At 46.0% G+C, this 25,000-nt stretch overlaps 1 protein-coding gene across 1 annotated transcript in view; it reads left to right on the forward strand.

Moving 5' to 3' along the window:
* LOC124039051 (ankyrin repeat and fibronectin type-III domain-containing protein 1-like) overlaps window positions 1-25,000 on the forward strand; it is a 178,204-nt gene that overhangs the window by 18,263 nt on the left and 134,941 nt on the right. The window contains exons 2-5 of the mRNA XM_046354930.1: window positions 8,838-9,054; window positions 10,802-11,012; window positions 19,679-19,873; window positions 24,183-24,296. Coding sequence (XP_046210886.1) covers window positions 8,854-9,054; window positions 10,802-11,012; window positions 19,679-19,873; window positions 24,183-24,296 — 721 coding nt within the window. The 5' untranslated portion in view covers window positions 8,838-8,853. The remainder of the gene's footprint in view (window positions 1-8,837; window positions 9,055-10,801; window positions 11,013-19,678; window positions 19,874-24,182; window positions 24,297-25,000) is intronic.

Consider the following 25,000-nt stretch of genomic DNA (forward strand, 5'->3'; position numbering starts at 1 on the left):
GAGGTGGAGTAGAGTTAGAGTAAATGTAGAGGTAAGGTAGAGGTAGAGGTAGAGGTACAATAGAGGTAGAGGTACAGTAGAGAAGAGGTAGAATAAATGTAGAGATAGAGTAGAGGTAGAATAAATGTAGAGGTAGAGGTAGAGGTATAGTAGAGGTAGAGGTATAGTAGAGGTAGAGGTAGGGTAGAGTAGAGGTAGAGGTAGGGTAGAGTAGAGGTAGAGTAGAGGTAGAGTAGAGGTAGAGTAGAGGTAGATGCCGGGTAGAGGTAGAGTAGAGGTAGGGTAGAGTAGTGTTAGAGTAAAGGTGGAGTAAAGGTAAAGGTGTAGGTAGAGTAGAGGTAGAGTAGAGGTGTAGGTAGAGTAGAGGTAGAGGTGTAGGTAGAGGTACAGTAGAGGTAGAGGTAGAGTTGAGCTAGAGTAGAGGTATAGGTTGAATAAATGAGGATGTAGAGTAGAGGTACAGTGGAGGTAGAGTAGAGGTAGAGTAGAGGTAGAGTAGAGTTAGAGTAAATGTAGAGGTAAGGTAGAGTAGAGGTAGAGTAGAGGCAGAGGTACAGTAGAGAAGAGGTAGAGGTAGAATAAATGTAGAGGTAGAGTAGAGGTATAGTAGAGAAGAGGTAGAGGTAGGGTAAGAGGTAGAGGTAGGGTAGAGTAGAGGTAGAGTATAGGTACAGTAGAGAAGAGGTAGAGTAGAGGTAGAGGTAGGGTAGATGCCGGGTAGAGGGAGAGTAAAGGTAGGTAGAATAGAGGTAGAGTTAGAGTAGAGGTAGATTAAAGTTTGAGTAGAGGTGGAGTAGAGGTAGAGTAAAGGTAGAGTAGAGGTAGATTAGATGTAGGGTACAGGTAGAGTAGAGGTAGATTAAAAATTGAGTAGAGGTAGATTAAAGGTAGAGTAGAAGTGGATATAAGGTAGAGTAGAGGTAGAGAAGAGGTAGATTAAAGTTTGAGTAGAGGTGGAGTACAGGTAGAGGTAGATTAAAGGTAGAATAGAGGTAGATTAAAGTTTGAGTAGAGGTAGAGGTAGAATAGAGGTAGAGTAAAGATAGAGTAGAGGTAGATTAACATTTGAGTAGAGGTGTAGTAGAGGTAGAGGTAGAGTAAAGGTAGCGTTTGAGGTAGATTAGATGTAGGGTACAGGTAGAGTAGAGGTAGATTAAAGGTAGAGTAGAGGTAGGTTAAAGGTAGAGTAGAGGTAGGTTAAAGGTAGAATAGAGGTAGATTAAAGTTTGAGTAGAGGTGGAGTAGAGGTAGAGGTAGAATAAATGTAGAGGTAGAGTAGAGGTAGAGTAGATTAAAGGTAGAATAGAGGTAGAGAAGAGGTAGATTAAAGTTTGAGTAGAGGTAGAGGTAGAATAGAGGTAGAGTAAAGATAGAGTAGAGGTAGATTAACATTTGAGTAGAGGTGTAGTAGAGGTAGAGGTAGAGTAAAGGTAGCATTTGAGGTAGATTAGATGTAGGGTACAGGTAGAGTAGAGGTAGATTAAAGGTAGAGTAGAGGTAGATTAAAGTTTGAGTAGAGGTGGAGTAGAGGTAGAATAAATGTAGAGGTAGAGTAGAGGTAGAGTAGATTAAAGGTAGAATAGAGGTAGAGAAGAGGTAGATTAAAGTTTGAGTAGAGGTGGAGTACAGGTAGAGGTAGAATAAATGTAGAGTAGATTAGAGGTAGAGGTAGAGTAGAGGTAGAGGTAGAATAAATGTAGAGTAGATTAAAGGTAGAATAGAGGTAGAGAAGAGGTAGATTAAAGTTTGAGTAGAGGTAGAGGTAGAATAGAGGTAGAGTAAAGATAGAGTAGAGGTAGATTAACGTTTGAGTAGAGGTGGAGTAGAGGTAGAGATAGAGTAAAGGTAGAGTAGAGGTAGATTAAAGGTAGAATAGAGGTAGTGGTAGAGAAGAGGTAGAGTAGAGGTAGAGGTAGAGGAAGAGACAGATTAAAGGTAGAGTAGAGGTAGATTAAAGGTAGAATAGAGGTAGAGGTAGAGAAGAGGTAGAGTAGAGGTAGAGACAGAGGAAGAGATAGATTAAAGGTAGAGTAGAGGTAGATTAAAGGTATAATAGAGGTAGAGGTAGAGTAAAGGTAGAGTAGAGGTAGATTAAAGGTAGAATAGAGGTGGAGGTAAAGTAGAGATAGATTAAAGGTAGAGTAGAGGTAGATTAAAGGTAGAATAGAGGTAGAGATAGAGGAAGAGATAGATTAAAGGTAGAGTAGAGGTAGATTAAAGGTAGAGTAGAGGTAGATTAAAGGTAGAATAGAGGTAGAGGTAGAGTAGAGATAGATTAAAGGTAGAGTAGAGGTAGATTAAAGGTAGAATAGAGGTAGAGATAGAGGAAGAGATAGATTAAAGGTAGAGTAGAGGTAGATTAAAGGTAGAATAGAGGTAGAGATAGAGGAAGAGATAGATTAAAGGTAGAGTAGAGGTAGATTAAAGGTAGAGTAGAGGTAGATTAAAGGTAGAATAGAGGTAGATTAAAGGTAGAATAGAGGTAGAGATAGAGGAAGAGATAGATTAAAGGTAGAGTAGAGGTAGAGTAGAGATAGATTAAAGGTTAAAGGTTTACTCAGTGTGATGTACATCTCTAATTCCCTGTTCCAGTGTCCTCTCAATAGATACATGGAGTGATGAAGCAAACGTTCAATTCACACTTATGGATGGACTGAGGTGTCTATTCTGTGGTCGGTTGTGAGTGTGCAAGAATGCCTTTTGTGGATATTTTTGTTTATTTGCCTCTTAGTGGAGAGACACGCATATAGGCACACACACGCACACACACAGACATGCACACACACACGCACGCAAGCACACACTCACATACACGCTTTCCCCTGCAGTGTCACTAATTGGTCATGTGATTGGTTCTGTTTCATTCCTGTCCCTTTACTCTCTGGTGTAATATGTGGTGATATTTCAGGATATTCAGGCCAATAAGGGCCTTCACTTGCTCACTTAACTTCTTACGGCTGAAATCCCGTAACGGGATCGATTTGACAACAGCCAGTGAAAGTGCAGGGCGCCAAATTCAAACAACAGAAATCTCATTAAAATTCCTCAAACAGACAATCAAATCAAATCAAATCAAATTGTATTTGTCACATACACACATGGTTAGCAGATGTTAGTGCGAGTGTAGCGAAATGCTTGTGCTTCTAGTTCCGACAATGCAGTAATAACCAACAAGTAATCTAGCTAACAATTCCAAAACTACTACCTTATAGACACAAGTGTAAGGGGATAAAGAATATGTACATAAAGATATATGAATGAGTGATGGTACAGAGCGGAATAGGCAAGATACAGTAGATGGTATTGATTGCAGTATATACATATGAGATGAGTATGTAAACAAAGTGGCATAGTTAAAGTGGCTAGTGATACATGTATTACATAAGGATGCAGTAGATGATATAGAGTACAGTATATACCCTACATTATTCATCTCATATGTATACGTATGTAAACATTAGGTAGAACAGAGGTACACTATTTTAAAGATAAACTTGTTGTTAATCTCACCACAGTGTCTGATTTCAAAAAGGCTTTACGACAAAAGCATACCATGCGATTATGTTAGGTCAACACCTAGTTACAGAAAAACAGCCATTTTTCCAGCCAAAGAGAGGAGTCACAAAAAGCAGAAATAGAGATAAAATTAATCACTAACCTTTGATGATCTTCATCAGATGACACTCATAGGACTTCATGTTACACAATACATGTATGTTTTGTTCAATAAAGTTCATATTTATATCAAAAAATATCAGTTTACATTGGCGCGTTATGTTCAGTAATGTTTTGCTTCCAAAACATCCGTTGATTTTACAGAGAGCCACATCAATTTACAGAAATACTCATCATAAATGTTGATGAAAATACAAGTGTTATACATGGAATTAAAGATATACTTCTCCTTAATGCAACCGCTGTGTCAGATTTCAACAAAGCTTTACAGAAAAAGCACACCATGCAATAATCTGAGTACAGCGTTCAGAGACCAAAACAAGCCATACCCGCCATGTTGTGGAGTCAACAGAAGTCAGAAATAGCATTATAAATATTCACTTACCTTTGATGATCTTCATCGGAATGCACTCCCAGGAATCCCAGTTCCACAATAAATGCTTGTTTTGTTCAATGATGTCCATCATTTATGTCCAAATACCTCCTTTTTGTTTGCGTGTTTAGTTCACAAATTCAAATTCACAAGGCGCAGGCACTTAGTTCAGACGACAGGTCCATTACAGTTCGTAGAAATATGTTAAAAGATGTATCGAATCAATCTTTAGGATGTTTTTATCATAAACCTTCAATGATATTCCAACCAGACAATTCCTTTGTCTTTAGAAATGAAAAGGAACGCAGCTAGCTCTCACGATCGCGCTCATGACTTAGCTCATGACATTCTGTCAGACTCAAACAGCTGTTAGTCGCTCCCCCTTCACAGTAGAAGCCTGAAACAAGGTTCTAAAGGCGGTTGACATCTAGTGGAAGCCTTAGGAAGTGCAATCGGACCAAATTTTACACTGTATACACTGTATATTGGATAGGCAAAGACTTTCCCACTTCCTGGTTGGATTTTTTCTCAGGCTTTTGCCTGCCATATGAGTTATGTTATACTCACAGACATCATTCAAACAGTTTTAGAAACTTCAGAGTGTTTTCTATCAATATCTACTAACGATATGCATGACTTGGCTTCTGGGCCTGAGTATCAGGCAGTTTACTCTGGGCACCTTATTCATCCAAGCTACTCAATACTGCCCCCCAGCCATAATAAGTTAAACTTGTCAGCCAATTAATCAATCAATCAGTCAATTAGTTAGTCTCGCTTTATTCAATAGATAGTGCTGAGTGATTAACCAACGTTTTGGTTATTTTTCATTTTTTAGACAACTATTCAACAAAAAATCCTTGTTCGTGAGCATTTCACCTTTGTCAAGTTAATCCATCCACCTGATAAGTGCGGCATATCAAGAAGCTGATTAAACAGCATGATTATTACACAGGTGCACCTTGTGCTGACGATAATAAAAGGTCACTCTATAATGTGCAGTTTTGTCACACAACACAATGCCACAGATGTCTCATGTTTTGAAGGAGCGTGAAATTGGAATACTAACTACAGGAATGTCCACAATAATTGTTACCGGAGAATTGAATGTTAATTTCCCTACCATAATCCCCCTACAACTTCATTTAAGATAATGTGGCAGTACGTCCAACTTGCCTCACAACCGCAGACCACGTGTAACCATGGCAGCCCAGGCCCTCCACCTCCGGCTTCTTCACCTGAGGGACCGTCTGAGACCAGCCATCCGGACAGCTGATGAACCTGAGGGACCGTCTGAGACCAGCCATCCGGACAGCTGATGAACCCGAGGGACCGTCTGAGACCAGCCATCCGGACAGCTGATGAACCTGAGGGACCGTCTGAGACCAGCCATCCGGACAGCTGATGAACCTGAGGGACCGTCTGAGACCAGCCATCCGGACAGCTGATGAACCCGAGGGACCGTCTGAGACCAGCCATCCGGACAGCTGATGAACCTGAGGGACCGTCTGAGACCAGACCATCCGGACAGCTGATGAACCTGAGGGACCGTCTGAGACCAGCCATCCGGACAGCTGATGAACCTGAGGGACCGTCTGAGACCAGCCATCCGGACAGCTGATGAACCTGAGGGACCGTCTGAGACCAGCCATCCGGACAGCTGATGAACCCGACAGCTGAGACCAGCCATCCGGACAGCTGATGAACCTGAGGGACCGTCTGAGACCAGCCATCCGGACAGCTGATGAACCTGAGGGACCGTCTCAGACCAGCCATCCGGACAGCTGATGAACCTGAGGGACCGTCTGAGACCAGCCATCCGGACAGCTGATGAACCTGAGGGACCGTCTGAGACCAGCCATCCGGACAGCTGATGAACCTGAGGGACCGTCTGAGACCAGCCATCCGGACAGCTGATGAACCCGAGGGACCGTCTGAGACCAGCCATCCGGACAGCTGATGAACCTGAGGGACCGTCTGAGACCAGCCATCCGGACAGCTGATGAACCCGAGGGACCGTCTGAGACCAGCCATCCGGACAGCTGATGAACCTGAGGGACCGTCTGAGACCAGCCATCCGGACAGCTGATGAACCTGAGGGACCGTCTGAGACCAGCCATCCGGACAGCTGATGAACCTGAGGGACCGTCTGAGACCAGCCATCCGGACAGCTGATGAACCTGAGGGACCGTCTGAGGCCATCCGGACAGCTGATGAACCTGAGGGACCGTCTGAGACCAGCCATCCGGACAGCTGATGAACCTGAGGGACCGTCTGAGACCAGCCATCCGGACAGCTGATGAACCCGAGGAGTATTTCCGCCAGTAATAAAGTCCTTTTGTGGGAGAAAAAACTCATTCTCAATGTGAAATCCATAGATTAGGCCATAATACATTTATTTAATAAATTGATTGATTTCCTTATATCAACTGTAACTCAGTAAAATAATGTAAATTGTAGCATGTTGCGTTTATATTTTTGTTCAGTTTAGTTTGAAGACTAAAATAGTTTTGTCAGACCGCGTAGGCAGCAGCTATATAGAGATGAGAGGGTAACATGGAATTAGATAATAGTCATCAAATAAAAACACATTTAATTTACACAACAAATGATGTATTGTATTAAAGTAAAATAATGTGAATAAATGAAGGTTAATAAATGATCATCAGTAATGGGCAGTCACTACCGTCATGGGACTTCATTGTTTTATTCTGTGTTTTTACAGCATTCAACCCACATAATCGAAACCAAAATCGAAAACCATTATTATTTTTTAATAATCGAACCAAAACCGAACCACCCTAGTTTTTTAATCTTTCTATTTCTTTGGCTGTGTTTACACAAAGCAGTCCAATTCTGATCCTTTGCTCAATTATAGGCAAAAGATCTGATCTGCCAATTCGTGGCAAAAGATCACAATTGGGGTGCCTGGGCCTCCTGAGTCTGAGACACTGCATCAGGTTCAATCCCATTCTGTGTCACAACCGGCCGTGATTGGGAGTCCCTTGGGGCGGCGCATAATTGGCCCAGCGTTGTCCGGGTTACTGGAGGGTTTGGTCGGGTGGGGGTGGGGGGGGATTTACTTGTCTCATCGTGCTTTAATGATTTGTTATAGCAGGCCGGGCGCCTGCAGGCTGACCTCGTCAGTTGGACGGTGTTACCTCCGACACATTGGTGCGGGAAAAAATGGGGTAAAATGGGGTAAAATGGGGTAAAATGGGGTAAAATGGGGTAAAATAAAAATAAATAAATCATATAAATAATTGGTCTGCCTGTGTAAATGCAGCCTTTCTATTGTAAAAGTGAAGCATGTTTGTATTCATGCATCCCATCCCTCTGTGGCTTTGTAAAATATCATTCTGTTTTGACAGAGGAAAGATAAGAATTTGACTGGTTGTCTTGACTCCCGAGCCTGGCTTCTGGAACAGTGAAGAGATAATAACTAGAGTAACACTAGAATGTTCCTTTTTTCATGAATGGTTGCTGAGGAGCGCTCCTCATAACTGAGCTCTTCACTTCTCTCTCACAGCTGAGTGGAGCTTCGCTTTTGCACCAGCACAGATGAACTTGGCTACCAAATAATCGCTATTGAATCAAATGAATCAAAATTAGGACAAATGATCAGAATCACCTTCATTTGCCAAGTACGTTTACATAGTCAGAATTTGACTTGGCGATATGGTGCGGCTTGTAACAACATTTGGAGACAGAATACAGACTGAGGAATTGATCACCAGCCGTGTACTGTAGTTGTTTGGTATTTGTTGTTGTTATGTTTGTTGTTGTGACTTATGTTACTCCTACATTATGACACCTTACGTAAAATGTTAACAAATGTTTTGCTTCAGAATCCAATATTAAACTAAGGTCTTTCTACACATGATAGATGATTCTATGGTAGAAAACACACTTCTTTGTTATTATTTCACCATGATTTCACCGTAAAAGAAAAATGTCCACCTTTATTTCATTGTTCATGTCCCTGTGTGTACCTCTTTGTCTCTCCTGTCTCTCTTGTCATTTCTCTGAGCGCCAGATTAAATCTGTGCAGCCGACGGGGAAATGAATTTAACGGGAGCCTGTGGGTCAACAGTAATTTTTCCTACCAAGCAGAAGTGAGTGAAGCAATCATTTATGGCGGGTCTATCTAGCTGGCCAGAAGGCCTGAGTAATGGTTATTTGGTGTGTTTCTTGGAAATATGATGCGAGGATCATTAAAGATTGTTCAGCCATTGCTCTGTCAATACATTCCTGGAATTAGCGGCCGTTCCATGGCCCAAATCATCCATGTTAGCCATAGCGTATCGTTCAGAGAGAGACTCAGAAATGACCCCTTTTCACCTTTCACTAACACATCTGTCAGTAAGACTCTTCCACTGTCATGGATCTGTTATTAATGTCTCCATATTTATCACATGTATAACTGGGTAGAAATGTTCTCAAAGGAAATTGATTACATTTAAATGACGTTTTCCTTCACAGTCCCGAAGAAGGAAACTAAAATGCATACGTGTGTGTGTTGTTTTTGTCGTCCTCTAGGACATGAAAAGATAATAAAGATGATTTTAACTTGCCCCAGATATGAAGAGTGCCTTGGTATTTTTCTAATATATTTTCCTTTAGGAACTTCTGTTCCGTCAGAAGTGCAGAACCTGAAACTCGTCCATGTTCAAACCCATCAGTTTGTACTGTCTTTATTGTCGGCCGTTCTATTGTATAATTGGGTAGAAATTGCTCTTGCACATTGAAATGACTTTTTCCTCTCCCTCCCTTCTCTCCTTCCCTCCTTTAGGAACTATTCCGTCAGCATGACTCAACAGATGCAGAACCTGCAGCTGTCCCACACCAGGAAGTGCTCGGGAGGCCCTGCCTCCCCCAGCGCCGCCAAGCGCCTCTACAGGAACCTATCAGAGAAGCTGAAAGGAGGCCACTCCTCCTTCGAGGACGCCTACTTCTTCGGCCGCGGAGAACGCCACGGTCATCACAAGGGCTCGGTGAGTTGGGATTGTGTGTCCATGCATACATGCTATGTTTGTGTGTTTTTTTTCCACATCCAAGACATATTTAGAAAGTTGAAGCTCATTTACTGAATTTCTATACATTTACATTGGAGAACAGCAAAAAACAAGCGTGAAGGATGTGAAGGATGTGTGTGTGTGTGTGTGTGTGTGTGTGTGTGTGTGTGTGTGTGTGTGTGTGTGTGTGTGTGTGTGTGTGTGTGTGTGTGTGTGTGTGTGTGTGTGTGTGTGTGTGTGTGTGTGTGTGTGTGTGTGTGTGTGTGCGTGCGTGCGCGCGTGCGTGTGTGTATTAGAGAGGTTTCAGTTTGTTCTCACACTAGGGCTGATGTGTCCCAGTCTGATGACATGTTCCACCTGGTTACATCTCACGTACAGCTTGTTATTTACTCATTACAGCTATAGATGCCGTAGCCGATGAAACTACCACGTCCGTTTGGGTTATTACAACAACACAGAAGTTACTACAAACAAAAAAACTATTTTTTGACATCATCACACGCCAGATAGAACAGAATAATATGTACTGCTGGGTTTTGAACCATTTTGTCAACAAAACACAAACTAAGGCGCTGGATGAGAACAGTGGCATTCGGATTCCATCTTTGAATGTTACCGCGTCAGGACTTTCACTGCGGTGCTCTCTCTCTCTCTCTCTCTCTCTCTCTCTCTCTCTCTCTCTCTCTCTCTCTCTCTCTCTCTCTCTGTCTCTCTCTCTCTCTCTCTCTGTCTCTCTCTCTCTCTCTCTCTCTCTCTCTCTCTCTCTCTCTCTGTCTCTCTCTGTCTCTCTCTCTGTCTCTCTCTCTCTCTCTCTCTCTCTCTCTCTCTCTCTCTCTCTCTCTCTCTCTCTCTCTCTCTCTCTCTGTCTCTCTCTCTCTCTCTCTGTCTCTCTGTCTCTCTCTCTCTCTCTCTCTCTCTCTCTCTCTCTCTCTCTCTCTCTCTCTCTCTCTCCACTGGATGTGTTGTAAATGTCACTGCTTTTTGGACAGAATGTTCTTACAGGCTTTTCCTTACACACAGAAGCACACTTGTCATTAGTCCTCCAGGCGTATGTGTTTCCATCACGCTGAACAATAACCTAGCGTTGGCTTAATCACACTCCAATTGATCTGATGTTAACCCACACACACGTTCCATCGACACGCTACAATGATAATTGAATGTGAAATGAGTGATATGATATGGATTGTGCCAATCGATCAGAGAGTGTAGTTTCTTTTTAAAGTGTTGGATCGTGTCAGTGTTCTCTCACTGTGACAGATAGACAGTACTGTCCCCATGTAATATGGCGTCTGCTTTCATCCAAAGCCACTTAGTCACTCATGCATACATGTATTTGCTGGTCCTGGCAACCAACCCCCTATTCAGGTGTTGCGTGTGCCATCCTCTACCAACTGAGCTACAGAGGACCACCTCTCCTCTCTACGGTCCATCAATCACTACACGTTGTTGTTGACCTTGGTTTGGTTAAAGCTTCAATTGTCTATCAGTATAGACTCAGAGCATAATGACTTTCTGGAGCTGTGGGTGAGTGCTGTTGATGACGACAACAATGAGGATTGTCTCCTGACCCCTGTGTGTGTGTGTGTGTGTGTGTGTGTGTGTGTGTGTGTGTGTGTGTGTGTGTGTGTGTGTGTGTGTGTGTGTGTGTGTGTGTGTGTGTGTGTGTGTGTGTGTGTGTGTGTGTGTGTGTGTGTGTGTGTGTGTGTGTGTGTGTGTGTGTGTGTGTGTGTCCCTCCAGAACATGCAGGGTAGTGAGTGTCTGTTTGAGGCGGTGGAGCAACAGGATGTAGAGGCCGTCCAGATCCTTCTCTACCAATACACAGCTGAGGAGCTGGACCTCAACACGCCCAACAGCCAAGGGTTAACGCCGCTAGACGTGGCCGTCATGACCAACAACACACCTATAGCCAAACTACTGCTGAAGGCCGGCGGCAAGGAGAGCCCTCACTGTGAGTATTTATTCACCTTTATTTAACTAGGCAAGTCAGTTAAGAACACATTCTTATTTAAAATGAGGGCCTAGGAACAGTGGGTTAACTGGTCTAGGAACAGTGGGTTAACTGGTCTAGGAACAGTGGGTTAACTGGTCTAGGAACAGTGGGTTAACTGGTCTAGGAACAGTGGGTTAACTGGTCTAGGAACAGTGGGTTAACTGGTCTAGGAACAGTGGGTTAACTGCCTGTTCAGGGGCAGAACGACAGATTTTTACCCTTGTCAGCTCGGGGCATTCGATCTTGCAACCTTTTCGGTTACTAGTCCAACGCTCCGTATACATTACGTAGGGCTCACTAAGTAAACACTATGGAGGGTGCAATGTGAGTACACACTAAGTAATGCAACCCAGCATTGAAGCCGTTACTTAAAAATACAGGAACCTTGTTCAAGCCTTTTCTTCTGTGAGGCTGTTCCTGCTTAGCCTGTCTGGCGCGACCCAGCTGGTACACAGCGAGGGAAAGAACCACTAGTCTGGACTATGTTTGTTGCTATAATATTCACCCCAGAAATTGAGAGATTATTTTTATTGGTTCTTTCAAATGTTTTGTTTTCCTCTGGGATTGAGACCTCTTTTAAAATGGAAGGGGGTGGCGCTCGGGGGGCTGTGTATGGCTGTACAGAACCAGCCAATTAAAGCAAAGCCCCCTTCGTTATCAATACACTGTGCTAACATCAAACAGCCTGTTCACACTTTGAAGTCAGGAGGACTTTGAGTTTGGTGTCAGCCAGACTACTTTATGCCTTTTTATACATGGTTTTCTAGTAGGCCTGGCCGATATAGATTATTTTTTAAATATGTTTTTGCGAAAGCGATAAATCAACGATAAATTATGAGAAAATATTTTTTTTGGGGTGGAGGAGCTAGAAGCGGGCAATATGGACAACAGTCATAATGAGATAAATGTAACTATTTTAATCAATAACAACAAATACACCTATCTTTTTGTTTTCATGGACAGTTACTTTACATTAGCAGCAGAGCTCTAAATGTGTTGTTCCCAAGACAGCTGAGATGGGAGCCTATGATTTTCAAAAGTAAGCTGTTTTATCTAACATGTACAGGGAATGCCCAAACAATATTTTGATGTGCAACCTGGTCAATATAGGACCCAGAATGATCAGATGTCCTTTTTTTGAGAATAGTCCATCATCGTTGTGCATAGTGACCTATAGGTTATATTCATTCACCACCTGAGGAAGTTGGAACACAACACTGCTAACTGTATATATGATGTTGTTGCTAGATTGCCATGTATGCTAATTGAGTCATCTATGGCTATGGTCCTACACAAACTTCCCAGCGTTTAGCCTAGTCTACTTGATGTACAGTAGGCCTCGACTACTTGATGTACAGTAGGCCTAGTCTACTTGATGTACAGTAGGCCTCGTCTACCTGATGTACAGTAGGCCTAGTCTACTTGATGTACAGTAGGCCTCGTCTACTTGATGTACAGTAGGCCTAGTCTACTTGATGTACAGTAGGCCTCGTCTACCTGATGTACAGTAGGCCTAGCCTACTTGATGTACAGTAGGCCTGATGTACAGTAGGCCTAGTCTACTTGATGTACAGTAGGCCTAGTCTACTTGATGTACAGTAGGCCAAGTCTACTTGATGTAGTCTAGTAGTACAGCCTAGTCTACTTGATGTACAGTAGGCCTAGTCTAGATGTACAGTAGGCCTAGTCTACTTGAGTCTAGTCTACTTGATGTACAGTAGGCCTAGTCTACTTGATGTACAGTAGGCCTAGTCTACTGATGTACAGTAGGCTACCTGATGTACAGTAGGCCTAGTCTACTTGATGTACAGTAGGCCTCGTCTACTTGATGTACAGTAGGCCTAGTCTACTTGATGTACAGTAGGCCTAGATGTACAGTAGGCCTAGCCTACTTGATGTACAGTAGGCCTAGTCTACTTGATGTACAGTAGGCCTAGTCTACTTGATGTACAGTAGGCCTAGTCTACTTGATGTACAGTAGGCCAAGTCTACTTGATGTACAGTAGGCCTAGTCTACTTGATGTACAGTAGGCCTAGTCTACTTGATGTACAGTAGGCCTCGTCTACCTGATGTACAGTAGGCCTAGTCTACTTGATGTACAGTAGGCCTAGTCTACTTGATGTACAGTAGGCCTAGTCTACGTGATGTACAGTAGGCCTAGACTACTTGATGTACAGTAGGCCTAGTCTACTTGATGTACAGTAGGCCTGTTCATTGCAAATGGTGCGCCCTGCTCGGCGTCAAAACCATACAAACTACATGATACTCCGGTTGTAAAGTGGTGCCATGAACTCGATATTAAGCAGGGAGAAATACATGAAATACTCATAGAAAACTGTGACTCTCCTCTCTATAACTACAGCAACAGTAGGTGCTCGGAAAACTGTATTTTTCCCTCAATGGCATTTTGATCAACGGTCGGTCGTGTTTGTGCTTCATAGTAGGAATAATATATTACATCGGCTATTACCGTTGACCAAATAATGGTTTACAGAACAATCTACAGGAACGTTCGGTAGTAAAAGTATACCGAAGAAAAATACTTCAGTCAGAGGAAAGCAATGTTTATCTTCCCAGCTCTATTTCCTATTCAATACTACTTTAGTCTACTACTACTACTTTAGTCTACTACTACTTTAGTGTAATACTACTTTAGTCTACTACTACTTTAGTGTAATACTACTTTAGTCTACTACTACTTTAGTCAACTACTACTTTAGTCTAATACTACTTTAGTCTGCTACTACTTTAGTCTACTACTACTTTAGTGTAATACTACTTTAGTCTACTACTACTTTAGTCTACTACTACTTTAGTCTAATACTACTTTAGTCTACTACTACTTTAGTGTAATACTACCTTAGCCTACTACTACTTAAGTCTACTACTACTTTAGTCTACTACTACTTTAGTCTACTACTACTTTAGTCTACTACTTCTTTAGTCTACTACTACTTTAGTGTAATACTACTTTAGTCTACTACTACTTTAGTCTACTACTACTTTAGTGTAATACTACTTTAGCCTACTACTACTTTAGTGTAATACTACTTTAGCCTACTACTACTTTAGTGTAATACTACTTTAGTGTAATACTATTTTAGTCTACTACTACTTTAGTCCTCTACTACTTTAGTCTACTACTACTTTAGTGTAATACTACTTTAGTCTACTACTACTTTAGTCTACTACTACTTTAGTGTAATACTACTTTAGTCTACTACTACTTTAGTGTAATACTACTTTAGCCTACTACTACTTTAGTGTAATACTACTTTAGCCTACTACTACTTTAGTGTAATACTACTTTAGTCTTCTACTACTTTAGCCTACTACTACTTTAGTCTTCTACTACTTTAGTCCTCTACTACTTTAGCCTACTACTACTTTAGCCTACTACTACTTTAGTGTAATTCTACTTTAGTCTACTACTACTTTAGTGTAATTCTACTTTAGTCTACTACTACTTTAGTCTACTACTACTTTAGTCCTCTACTACTTTAGTGTAATACTACTTTAGTCCTCTACTACTTTAGTGTAATACTCCATCCATCCCTCCTCCACCTCTCCTAAACAGATGGTTCTTACCTTGTCCAACTTCCCTGGACAGGAAAGCACCTCACAAGCCTTGTGTGTGTGTGTGTGTGTGTGTGTGTGTGTGTGTGTGTGTGTGTGTGTGTGTGTGTGTGTGTGTGTGTGTGTGTGTGTGTGTGTGTGTGTGTGTGTGTGTGTGTGTGTGCGTCTGCTCCGCTCCATGTTAGTGACACGTCTAACTGGGGTGAAACAGTGGCCACTTCAGAGTTTAACTAACCAAGTCTAGAGGGGCCTCCACACATCCCCTATCACTATCCCAGGCCAGAGGAGGGGCCTCCACACATCCCCTATCCCAGGCCAGAGGAGGGGCCTCCACACATCCCCTAACCCTATCCCAGGCCAGAGGAGGGGCCCCCACACATCCCCTAACCCTATCCCAGGCCAGAGGAGGGGCCTCCACACATCCCCTATCCCTATCCCAGGCCAGAGGAGGGGCCTCCACACATCCCCTAACCCTATCCCAGGCCAGAGGAGGGGCCCCCACACATCCCCTAACCCTATCCCAGGCCAGAGGAGGGGCCACCACACATCCCCTAACCCTATCCCAGGTCAGAGGAGGGGTCTCCACACATCCCCTAACCCTATCCCAGGCCAGAGGAGGGGCCCCCACACATCCCCTAACCCTATCCCAGGCCAGAGGAGGGGCCTCCACACATCCCCTATCCCTATCCCAGGCCAGAGGAGGGGCCTCCACACATCCCCTAACCCTATCCCAGGCCAGAGGAGGGGCCCCCACACATCCCCTAACCCTATCCCAGGCCAGAGGAGGGGCCACCACACATCCCCTAACCCTATCCCAGGTCAGAGGAGGGGCCTCCACACATCCCCTAACCCTATCCCAGGTCAGAGGAGGGGCCCCCACAAATGCCCTAACCCTATCCCAGGCCAGAAGAGGGGCCCCCACACATCCCCTAACCCTATCCCAGGCCAGAGGGGGCCCAGCAGGTTCTCCCCACTGAAAAGCCCTGACAAAGTTTGACATTTAATGGTTTAACTTTTCCAACGATGCATGTAACGCCCTGCCAATTATACCTAAGTGATTTATTGTCCTCCGGGGCTGAGAGCGGAGAACGTCAAGTGTTTTTATAAACACTCGCTCACACAGAGCACACACGCACACGTCTTACTGTGGTACAAACCGATCCCTGTAAACAAACATAGGGGTAAGCCCGTTTCTGTTTATCCTCCTGGGGCTGACTGAGTTGGGTTGGAGGGGTGGGGGATCTGACAGACCAGGTATAGAGAGGGTTGACTGGGTTGGAGGGGTGGGGGATCTCACAGACCAGGTATAGAGAGGGTTGACTGGGTTGGGGTGGAGGGGTGGGGTGGGGATCTGACAGACCAGGTATAGAGAGGGTTGGCTGGGTTGGGGTGGAGGGGTGTGGGATCTGACAGACCAGGTATAGAGAGGGTTGACTGGGCTGGGTTGGAGGGGTGGGGTGGGGTTCTGACAGACCAGGTATAGAGAGGGTTGACTGGGTTGGGTTGGAGGGGTGGGGTGGGGATCTGACAGACCAGGTATAGAGAGGGTTGACTGGGTTGGGTTGGTGGGGTGGGGTCGGGGATCTGACAGACCAGGTATAGAGAGGGTTGACTGGGTTGGGTTGGGTTGGAGGGGTGGGGTGGGGGATCTGACAGATCAGGTATATAGAGGGTTGATTGGATTGGGTTGGAGGGGTGGGGATCTCACAGACCAGGTATAGAGAGGGTTGACTGGGTTGGGTTGGAGGGGTGGGGTGGGGGATCTGACAGACCAGGTATAGAGAGGGTTGACTGGGTTGGGTTGGAGGGGTGGGGATCTGACAGACCAGGTATAGAGGGGTGGGGTGGGGGGTTGACTGGAAAGTTGGGTTGGAGGGGTGGGGATCTCACAGACCAGGTATAGAGAGGGTTGACTGGGTTGGGTTGTAGGGGTGGGGATCTGACAGACCAGGTATAGAGAGGGTTGGCTGGGTTGGGTTGGAGGGGTGGGGTGGGGGGTCTGACAGACCAGATATGGAAAGGGTTGACTGGGTTGGAGGGGTGGGGGTCCTGACAGACCAGGTATAGAGAGGGTTGACTGGGTTGGGTGGAGGGGTGGGGTGGGGATCTGACAGACCATGTATAGAGAGGGTTGAATGGGCTGGGTTGGAGGGGTGGGGTGGGGATCTGACAGACCAGGTATGGAGAGGGTTGGCTGGTTTGGAGGGGTGGGGTGGGGGTCTGACAGACCAGGTATGGAGAGGGTTGACTGGGTTGTGGTGGAGGGGTGGGGTGGGGGTCTGACAGACCAATTATGGAGAGGGTTGGCTGGGTTGGAGGGATGGGGTGGGGATTGGAGGGGTGGGCATCTGACAGACCAGGTATGGAGTGGGTTGGGCTGGAGGGGTGGAGTGGGGGGGGTGGGGTGAGTGGGGTGACAGACTGGGTCAGAGAGATCACTCAAGATTCAAGTCGAAATTTGACGTTGTTGCAGGTCATAAGGACATTCAAAACCGTCCACTAGGAGCAAAAAAAAGAAAACTCTAAAATCTGTTGCCGGAAGCTGGGATTGAAGCCACCTGCAGTCTATGGAGTGGGAGCGCACTGCTTAGACCACTGCGCCAGTCATCCACAATGCGATAGCAAGGTTAATTAACCCAAACCATAATCCTTACTTTAACCAATCGGAATTAGTAGTTTACCCAAAAGTTTTTTCAGTATGTCCCAAACGTGAACCTTTAACTTAACCCAGTTGGAATGAATGCCTTAATGGAACCGTAGAGTTGTTTTTGTGTGCCTAATACGCCTAAAACATCTGTGCCCTAATACAGGATGTTGCCACTAGGGGCAATGGTGAGCACCTTTAGGCTTGGATTTTGCTAAGATGTTGTGGACGGGGGTGGTGGATGGGCGTAATCTGCGAGCTCTGGCCACGAGGATGGCGTGTTCAATCACAATGATTGGCACTTGTTTTTGCAACATTGACATTTGGAGCAACTTTAAAATTTGACGTTTGGAGAAAGGTGGGAAAACATCTAATTCTGCAGTGAGACTGAGGGCTTGATGGGCGTGGTAGCCCAACCATGGAGCGGGTTGGAGGGTAATTAACGAGTCCCGCCAGGGGACTTTATTTAGGTCCCACCGCTCCTCATCTCGCCGTAGAACTGACCCGCCGGCAGACAGGCCAGACAATGGGCCAGTGTGTGAGCTTGTGTGTATGGGTGCATTAGCGTGCGTGTGTGGCTGGATGGACAGCTCTGCATGTTAATTTATAGCCCCATCAATTAACCACAGCCTGCGTCAGGCCTGTCACTCCTGAAGAAGCAGGAAATTGCACCTCGACAAGGCTAATACGGCTGCCACTCTTTTCCACTGCAGCCCAGACTCAGGTTGTGTCCCAAATGGCACCCTATTCCCTACCTGGTCCCTATTGTTCCTCGTCAAAAGTAGGGCACTTCAAGAAGTAGTACACCATTTACAAGGTAGCTTCAGACTTAGCTCAGACCCCCAGGTAACGAGATGGAAGGATGGAGGGATCACTGGGCTGTTTACTTACTCTGTCGTCCTCCCTCTTTGTCACTCACCACCCCTCCTGCCCCAGGGGCTATGGGCACGGTGAGAGGTCCGTGAAAGAGGGTCTTCTTCTACAGCGTGGTTATTTGTTTATGTTGTTGTCATGGTCAATGACGAGAGAGAGAGAGAGAGAGAGAGAGAGAGAGAGAGAGAGAGAGAGAGAGAGAGAGAGAGAGAGAGAGAGAGAGAGAGAGAGAGAGAGAGAGAGAGGAAGAGGAAGAGGGAGAGAGAGAGAAGGAAGAGGGAGGGAGAGAGAGAGAGAAGGAAGAGGGAGACCTGGCACAAGGGCTATGGTTTTATTATGACAAATCCGGGAGGCCAAATACACATGTCTGTCTGTGTGTTCCACTCACCCGCCAAGCAGGGGAATTCTACTAGTCTATCCTCGCATCCACATTGGACCTTTCAAAGCAGTGTGAAACTTTGTGTTCTATCAGTGAAACTTGAGCTCTTTTCCAACTCTAATGATAATCTGTGTTTCACTGAATCTCCCATAGTAACCTGTGTTCTGTATCCCATAGTAACCTGTGTTCTGTATCCCATAGTAACCTGTGTTCTGTATCCCATAGTAACCTGTGTTCTGTATCCCATAGTAACCTGTGTTCTGTATCCCATAGTAACCTGTGTTCTGTATCCCATAGTAATCTGTGTTCTGTTTCCCATAGTAAACTGTGTTCTGTATCCCATAGTAACCTGTGTTCTGTATCCCATGGTAACGGGTTCTGTATCCCATAGTAATGTGTCTTCCATCTCCCATGGTAACGTGTTCTGTATCCATAGTAATGTGTCTTCCATCTCCCATGGTAATGTGTTCTGTATCCCATAGTAACCTGTATTCTGTATCCCATAGTAACCTGTGTTCTGTATCCCATAGTAACCTGTGTTCTGTATACCATAGTAACCTGTGGTCTGTATCCCATAGTAACCAGTGTTCTGTATCCCAATATAACCTGTGTTCTGTATCCCATAGTAACCTGTGTTCTGTATCCCATGGTAACCTGTGTTCTGTATCCCATAATAACCTGTGTTCTGTATCCCATAGTAACCTGTGTTCTGTATCCCATGGTAACCTGTGTTTTTCCCATGATCACGGGTCTTCCACACAGATCCCCCTCACTATGTCAGTCTGTTTGTGTCTAGTCAGCTGTAACAAGCAAGTCGAGCTGCAAGGTCTGTGGCCTGTACTTCTCTGAGTGGCCCTTGATAACAGAAGGCACAGCACAGGTTTTTTGAACTTTTTGAAAATGTGCATCCTGACCATTTCTATATATCTATAGCCGTATATTCAGCCATTGAGAGCCAGCTAGCTAAAATTGATTTTGGCATCAATATGGCGGCCACTCTGGCTGAGAACGTTCATGACAGTGGTGTGACATGACAGATGCAACCCATGTCTGTCTGTGTTCGAGTCCTTCTAGAGTGGTGAGGCTGTGCGGAGGGCAGGAGAACTACAATGGTACGTCTAGAACTTGTCTGTTTTGTGTCTGTGTTGTAGTTGTCAGTGTGGAGAGTCGCGAGGCCCACCTTAGCAGCCTGTTCATCGAGGCAGAGAGGAGGGCAGGGGAGCTGGCTGCTCAGGCCCAGAGAGACGGCCTTAGCTTGGAGGCCTGTGACAAGGACAAGCAGATCCGAGCCTGGGAGTGGAGGTGCAAGCTCTACAAACGCATGACGACTGGCTTCCAGCATGCACGTGAGTGTGCTGGGATCGTGTGTGTTTTTGGAGGGTCGAGGTGAGTGTGTGTGTGTGTGTGTGTGTGTGTGTGTGTGTGTGTGTGTGTGTGTGTGTGTGTGTGTGTGTGTGTGTGTGTGTGTGTGTGTGTGTGTGTGTGTGTGTGTGTGTGTGTGTGTGTGTGTGTGTGTGTGTGTGTGTGTGTGTGTGTGTGTGTGTGTGTGTGTGTTTCGTTGTTCCTTTCTAATCAGGGACTGGTTTAGACCTGGGACACCAGGTAGGTGCAATTAATTATCAGGTAGTACAGAAAACCAGGAGGCTCAGGACCTCGTAGGGTCAGAGTTGAATACCTCTGGCTTAAGTAAACACCATGGTGGAGGAGTTTCTGAAGTGCTTCTGAAAACATACTCCTTTATTCTTTACAACTGTAGCAAACGTGTTGTTGTTGGTGTTGTTGGTGTTGTTGTTCTTGTTGGTGGTGTTGGTGGTGTTGTTGGTGTTCTTGTTGGTGGTGTTGTTGGTGTTCTTGTTGGTGGTGTTGTTGGTGTTGTTGGTGTTCTTGTTGGTGGTGTTGTTGGTGTTGTTGGTGTTCTTGTTGTTGGTGGTGTTGTTGGTGTTCTTGTTGGTGGTGTTGTTGGTGTTCTTGTTGTTGGTGTTGTTGGTGTTTTTGTTGGTGGTGTTGTTGGTGTTCTTGTTGGTGGTGTTGTTGGTGTTCTTGTTGGTGGTGTTGTTGGTGTTGGTGTTCTTGTTGGTGGTGTTGTTGGTGTTGGTGTTCTTGTTGGTGGTGTTGTTGGTGTTCTTGTTGGTGGTGTTGTTGGTGTTCTTGTTGGTGGTGTTGTTGGTGTTGGTGTTCTTGTTGGTGGTGTTGTTGGTGTTGGTGTTCTTGTTGGTGGTGTTGTTGGTGTTCTTGTTGGTGGTGTTGTTGGTGTTGGTGTTCTTGTTGGTGGTGTTGTTGGTGTTGGTGTTCTTGTTGGTGGTGTTGTTGGTGTTCTTGTTGGTGGTGTTGTTGGTGTTGGTGTTCTTGTTGGTGGTGTTGTTGGTGTTGGTGTTCTTGTTGGTGGTGTTGTTGGTGTTCTTGTTGGTGGTGTTGTTGGTGTTGTTGGTGTTCTTGTTGTTGGTGGTGTTGTTGGTGTTTTTGTTTTTGGTGTTGTTGTTGGTGCTGTTGTTGTTGGTGTTGGTTTTGTTGGTGTTGTTGGTGGTGATGGTGGTGTTGTTGGTGTTAGTGTTGGTGTTGTTGGTGGTTTTATTGGTGTTGTTGGTGGTGTTGGTGTTGTTGGTGTTCTTGTTGTTGTTGGTGTTGCTGGTGGTGTTGGTGTTGTTGGTGGTGTTGGTGTTGTTGGTGTTCTTGTTGTTGTTGGTGTTGCTGGTGGTGTTGGTGTTGTTGGTGTTCTTATTGTTGTTGGTGTTGTTGTTGCTGTTGTTGGTGTTCTTGTTGTTGTTGGTGTTGTTGTCAGTTTTGTTGGTGTTTGTGTTGTTGGTTGTGTTGTTGGTGTTGTTGGTGTTGTTGGTTTTGTTGGTGATTGTGTTGTTGGTGTTGTTGGTGGTGTTGTTGGTGTTGTTGGTTGGAGAGAGGGGAGAGTTTAGAGGGTAGAGTTAGAGGGGAAAGTTCATAGGGGAGAGAATAGAGGGGAGCGAATAGATGGAAGAGTTTCTATCATCTTCATACAACCCTCATCATATACTGCTGCCATAAGCAATATAAGGGGACAGGAGGAGAGGAGGACAGGAAGAGAAGAGGGGATAAGGACAGGAAGAGATGAGGGGAGGGGGACAGGAAGAGATGAGGGGAGGAGGACAGGAAGAGAGGAGGGGAGGACAGGCAGAGATGAGGGGAGGACAGGAAGAGAGGAGGGGAGGAGGACAGGAAGAGATGAGGGGAGGACAGGCAGAGAGCAGGGGAGGAGGACAGGCAGAGATGAGGGGAGGACAGGAAGAGAGGAGGGGAGGAGGACAGGAAGAGATGAGGGGAGGACAGGAAGAGATGAGGGGATGACAGGAAGAGATGAGGGGAGGAGGACAGGAAGAGATGAGGGGAGCAGGGCAGGAAGAGAGGAGGGGAGGAGGACAGGAAGAGAGGAGGGGAGGAGGACAGGAAGAGATGAGGGGAGGACAGGAAGAGATGAGTGGAGAAGGACAGGAAGAAAAGAGGGGAGGATAGGAGGAGAGGAGGGGAGGAGGACAGGAAGAGAGGAGGGGAGGAGGACAGGAAGAAAGGAGGGGAGGACAGGCAGAGAGGAGGGGAGGGGAGGAGGACAGGAAGAGATGCGGGGAGGAGGACAGGAAGAGATGAGGGGAGGAGGACAGGAAGAGAGGAGGGGAGGAGGACAGGAAGAGATGAGGCGAGGAGGACAGGAAGAGAGGAGGGGAGGACAGGCAGAGAGGAGGGGAGGAGGACAGGAAGAGATGAGGGGAGGAGGACAGGAAGAGAGGAGGGGAGGAGGACAGGAAGAGATGAGGGGAGGACAGGAAGAGACGAGGGGAGGAGGACAGGAAGAGATGAGGGGAGGACAGGAAGAGATGAAGGGAGGAGGACAGGAAGAGATGAGGGGAGGTGGACAGGAAGCGATGAGGGGAGGAGGACAGGAAGAGAGGAGGGGAGGGGGACATTAAGAGAGGAGGGGAGGAGGACTGGAAGAGATGAGTGGAGGAGGACAGGAAGAGAGGAGGGGAGGAGGACAGGAGGAGAGGAGGGGAGGAGGACAGGAAGAGAGGAGTGGAGAAGGACAGGAGGAGAGGAGGGGAGGAGGACAGGAGGAGAGGAGGGGAGGAGGACAGGAGGAGAGGAGGGGAGGAGGACAGGAAGAGAGGAGGGGTCGGAGGACAGGAGAAGAGGAGGGGAGGAGGACAGGAGGAGAGGAGGGGAGGAGGACAGGAAGAGAGGAGGGGTCGGAGGACAGGAAGAGAGGAGGGGTCGGAGGACAGGAGGAGAGGAGGGGAGGAGGACAGGAGGAGAGGAGGGGAGGAGGACAGGAAGAGAGGAGGGGAGGAGGACAGGAAGAGAGGAGAGGAGGAGGACAGGCAGAGAGGAGGGGAGGAGGACAGGAAGAGAGGAGGGGAGGAGGACAGGAAGAGAGGAGGGGAGGACAGGAATAGAGGAGGGGAGGAGGACAGGAGGAGAGACAAACACACACATGCACTTACGCAAAGACACACACTATTTCTTTACCTTTGATATTGAATCATGCATTTCACTGTTCTGTTTACACCTGCTGTATCCTGTGCAAGTGACAAATACTCTTTGATTTGACAAACACACATGATCTGCTTCTCTATCAGTAAGGTACATGTGTGTTGTGTTTGTGCCCCATCTAAACTGAACACACAACCATCTGTTTGGGCTGGCAGTTTGCTCTGACCGCTCACTTCAATGGACACCTTAAATCAGGTTACAGACATGTAGCTCATTTCTAGGACTCCTAGACTTCACCAGCAGTATCAGAAGGTTAACAAACCATCTGGCCTTAATGTACTTCATGTACTTATATAAACAGTACAGCCAGAAGAGGACTTGCCTCACCTCAAATCCTGGTTCCTCTCTACCGGGTACAGACAGAAGAGGACTGCCCCCACCTTGAAGCCTGGTTCCTCTCAACCAGCTACAGCCAGAAGAGGACTGGAACCCCCTCAAATCCTGGTTCCTCTCTACCAGGTACAGACAGAAGAGGACTGGCCCCACCTTGAAGCCTGGTTCCTCTCAACCAGGTACAGACAGAAGAGGACTGGCCCCACCTTGAAGCCTGGTTCCTCTCAACCAGGTACAGACAGAAGAGGACTGGCCCCCACTTCAAATCCTGGTTCCTCTCAACCAGGTACAGACAGAAGAGGACTGCCCCCACCTTGAAGCCTGGTTCCTCTCAACCAGGTACAGACAGAAGAGGACTGGCCCCCCCTCAAACCCTGGTTCCTCTCTACCAGTACAGCCAGAAGAGGACTGGCCCCCCCTCGAACCCTGGTTCCTCTCTACCAGTACAGCCAGAAGAGGACTGGCCCCACCTTGAAGCCTGGTTCCTCTCTACCAGCTGCAGCCAAAAGAGGACTGGCCCCACCTTGAAGCCTGGTTCCTCTCTACCAGGTACAGCCAGAAGAGGACTGGCCCCACCTTGAAGCCTGGTTCCTCTCTACCAGTACAGCCAGAAGAGGACTGGCCACCCCGCAATGTCTGGTTCCTCTCTAGATTTCGTCCTAGGTTCCTGCCTTTCTCGGGAGTTTTTCCTATTCACTGTTTCTGATTTTGCATTGCTTGCTCTTTGTGGTTTTAGGCTGGGCATCTGTAAAGCACTTTGTGACAACTTAAAAGGGCTTTCTAAAGTGTATTTGATGTGATTTGTAGGTGTGCCAGAGCCCCTGTCTGCAGTGCGTCTCAGTGTAACCAGTAGCTCCTCTCTCACGGTCACATTCCAGGAGCCCCGCTGCCTCAACTCTGCTGTGATCACCAAGTACAGAGGTATACACACACACACACACACACACACACACACACACACACACACACACACACACACACACACACACACACACACACACACACACACACACACACACACACACACACACACACACACACACACACACACACACACACACACACACACACACACACACACACACACACACACACACACACACACACACACACACACAGATTAAAAGAGCAGCAATGCAGAAAGGAAACTAAATGGGTAGGAACAAATACATTATTTTTTCCTTAATTTGTTACTTTCTCCTTCTATTTTTATCTCTCTCTGTCTCTCTCCTTCTCTCTTGTCTGTTTCTCTCTCTCTGTCAATTCAATTTAAATTGAAGGTCTCTCTCTCTCTCAATAAGTTTAAATGTAAATTGAAGGTCTCTCTCTCAAATCAATTCAATTTAAATGGAAGGTCTCTCTCTCTCAAATAAATTCAATTTAAATGGAAGGTCTCTCTCTCTCAATTAAATTCAATTTAAATTGAAGGTCTCTCTCTCAAATCAATTCATTTTAAATCGAAGGTCTCTCTCTCTGTCTCATCTGTTTCTAACCTCTGCACCCTGTCTGTCTGTCATCTCACTAACCTGCCCCCCTCCAGCCCTGTGGGATGACAGTAAATCTATGACTGGTATGGGCTTATTCCCCCTCCCTCCCTCCCTCCCTCCCCCTCCCTCCCTCCCTCC

This window comes from Oncorhynchus gorbuscha, linkage group LG07 (genome assembly GCF_021184085.1).
Source record: "Oncorhynchus gorbuscha isolate QuinsamMale2020 ecotype Even-year linkage group LG07, OgorEven_v1.0, whole genome shotgun sequence".
NCBI classification, from domain to species: Eukaryota; Metazoa; Chordata; class Actinopteri; order Salmoniformes; family Salmonidae; genus Oncorhynchus; species Oncorhynchus gorbuscha.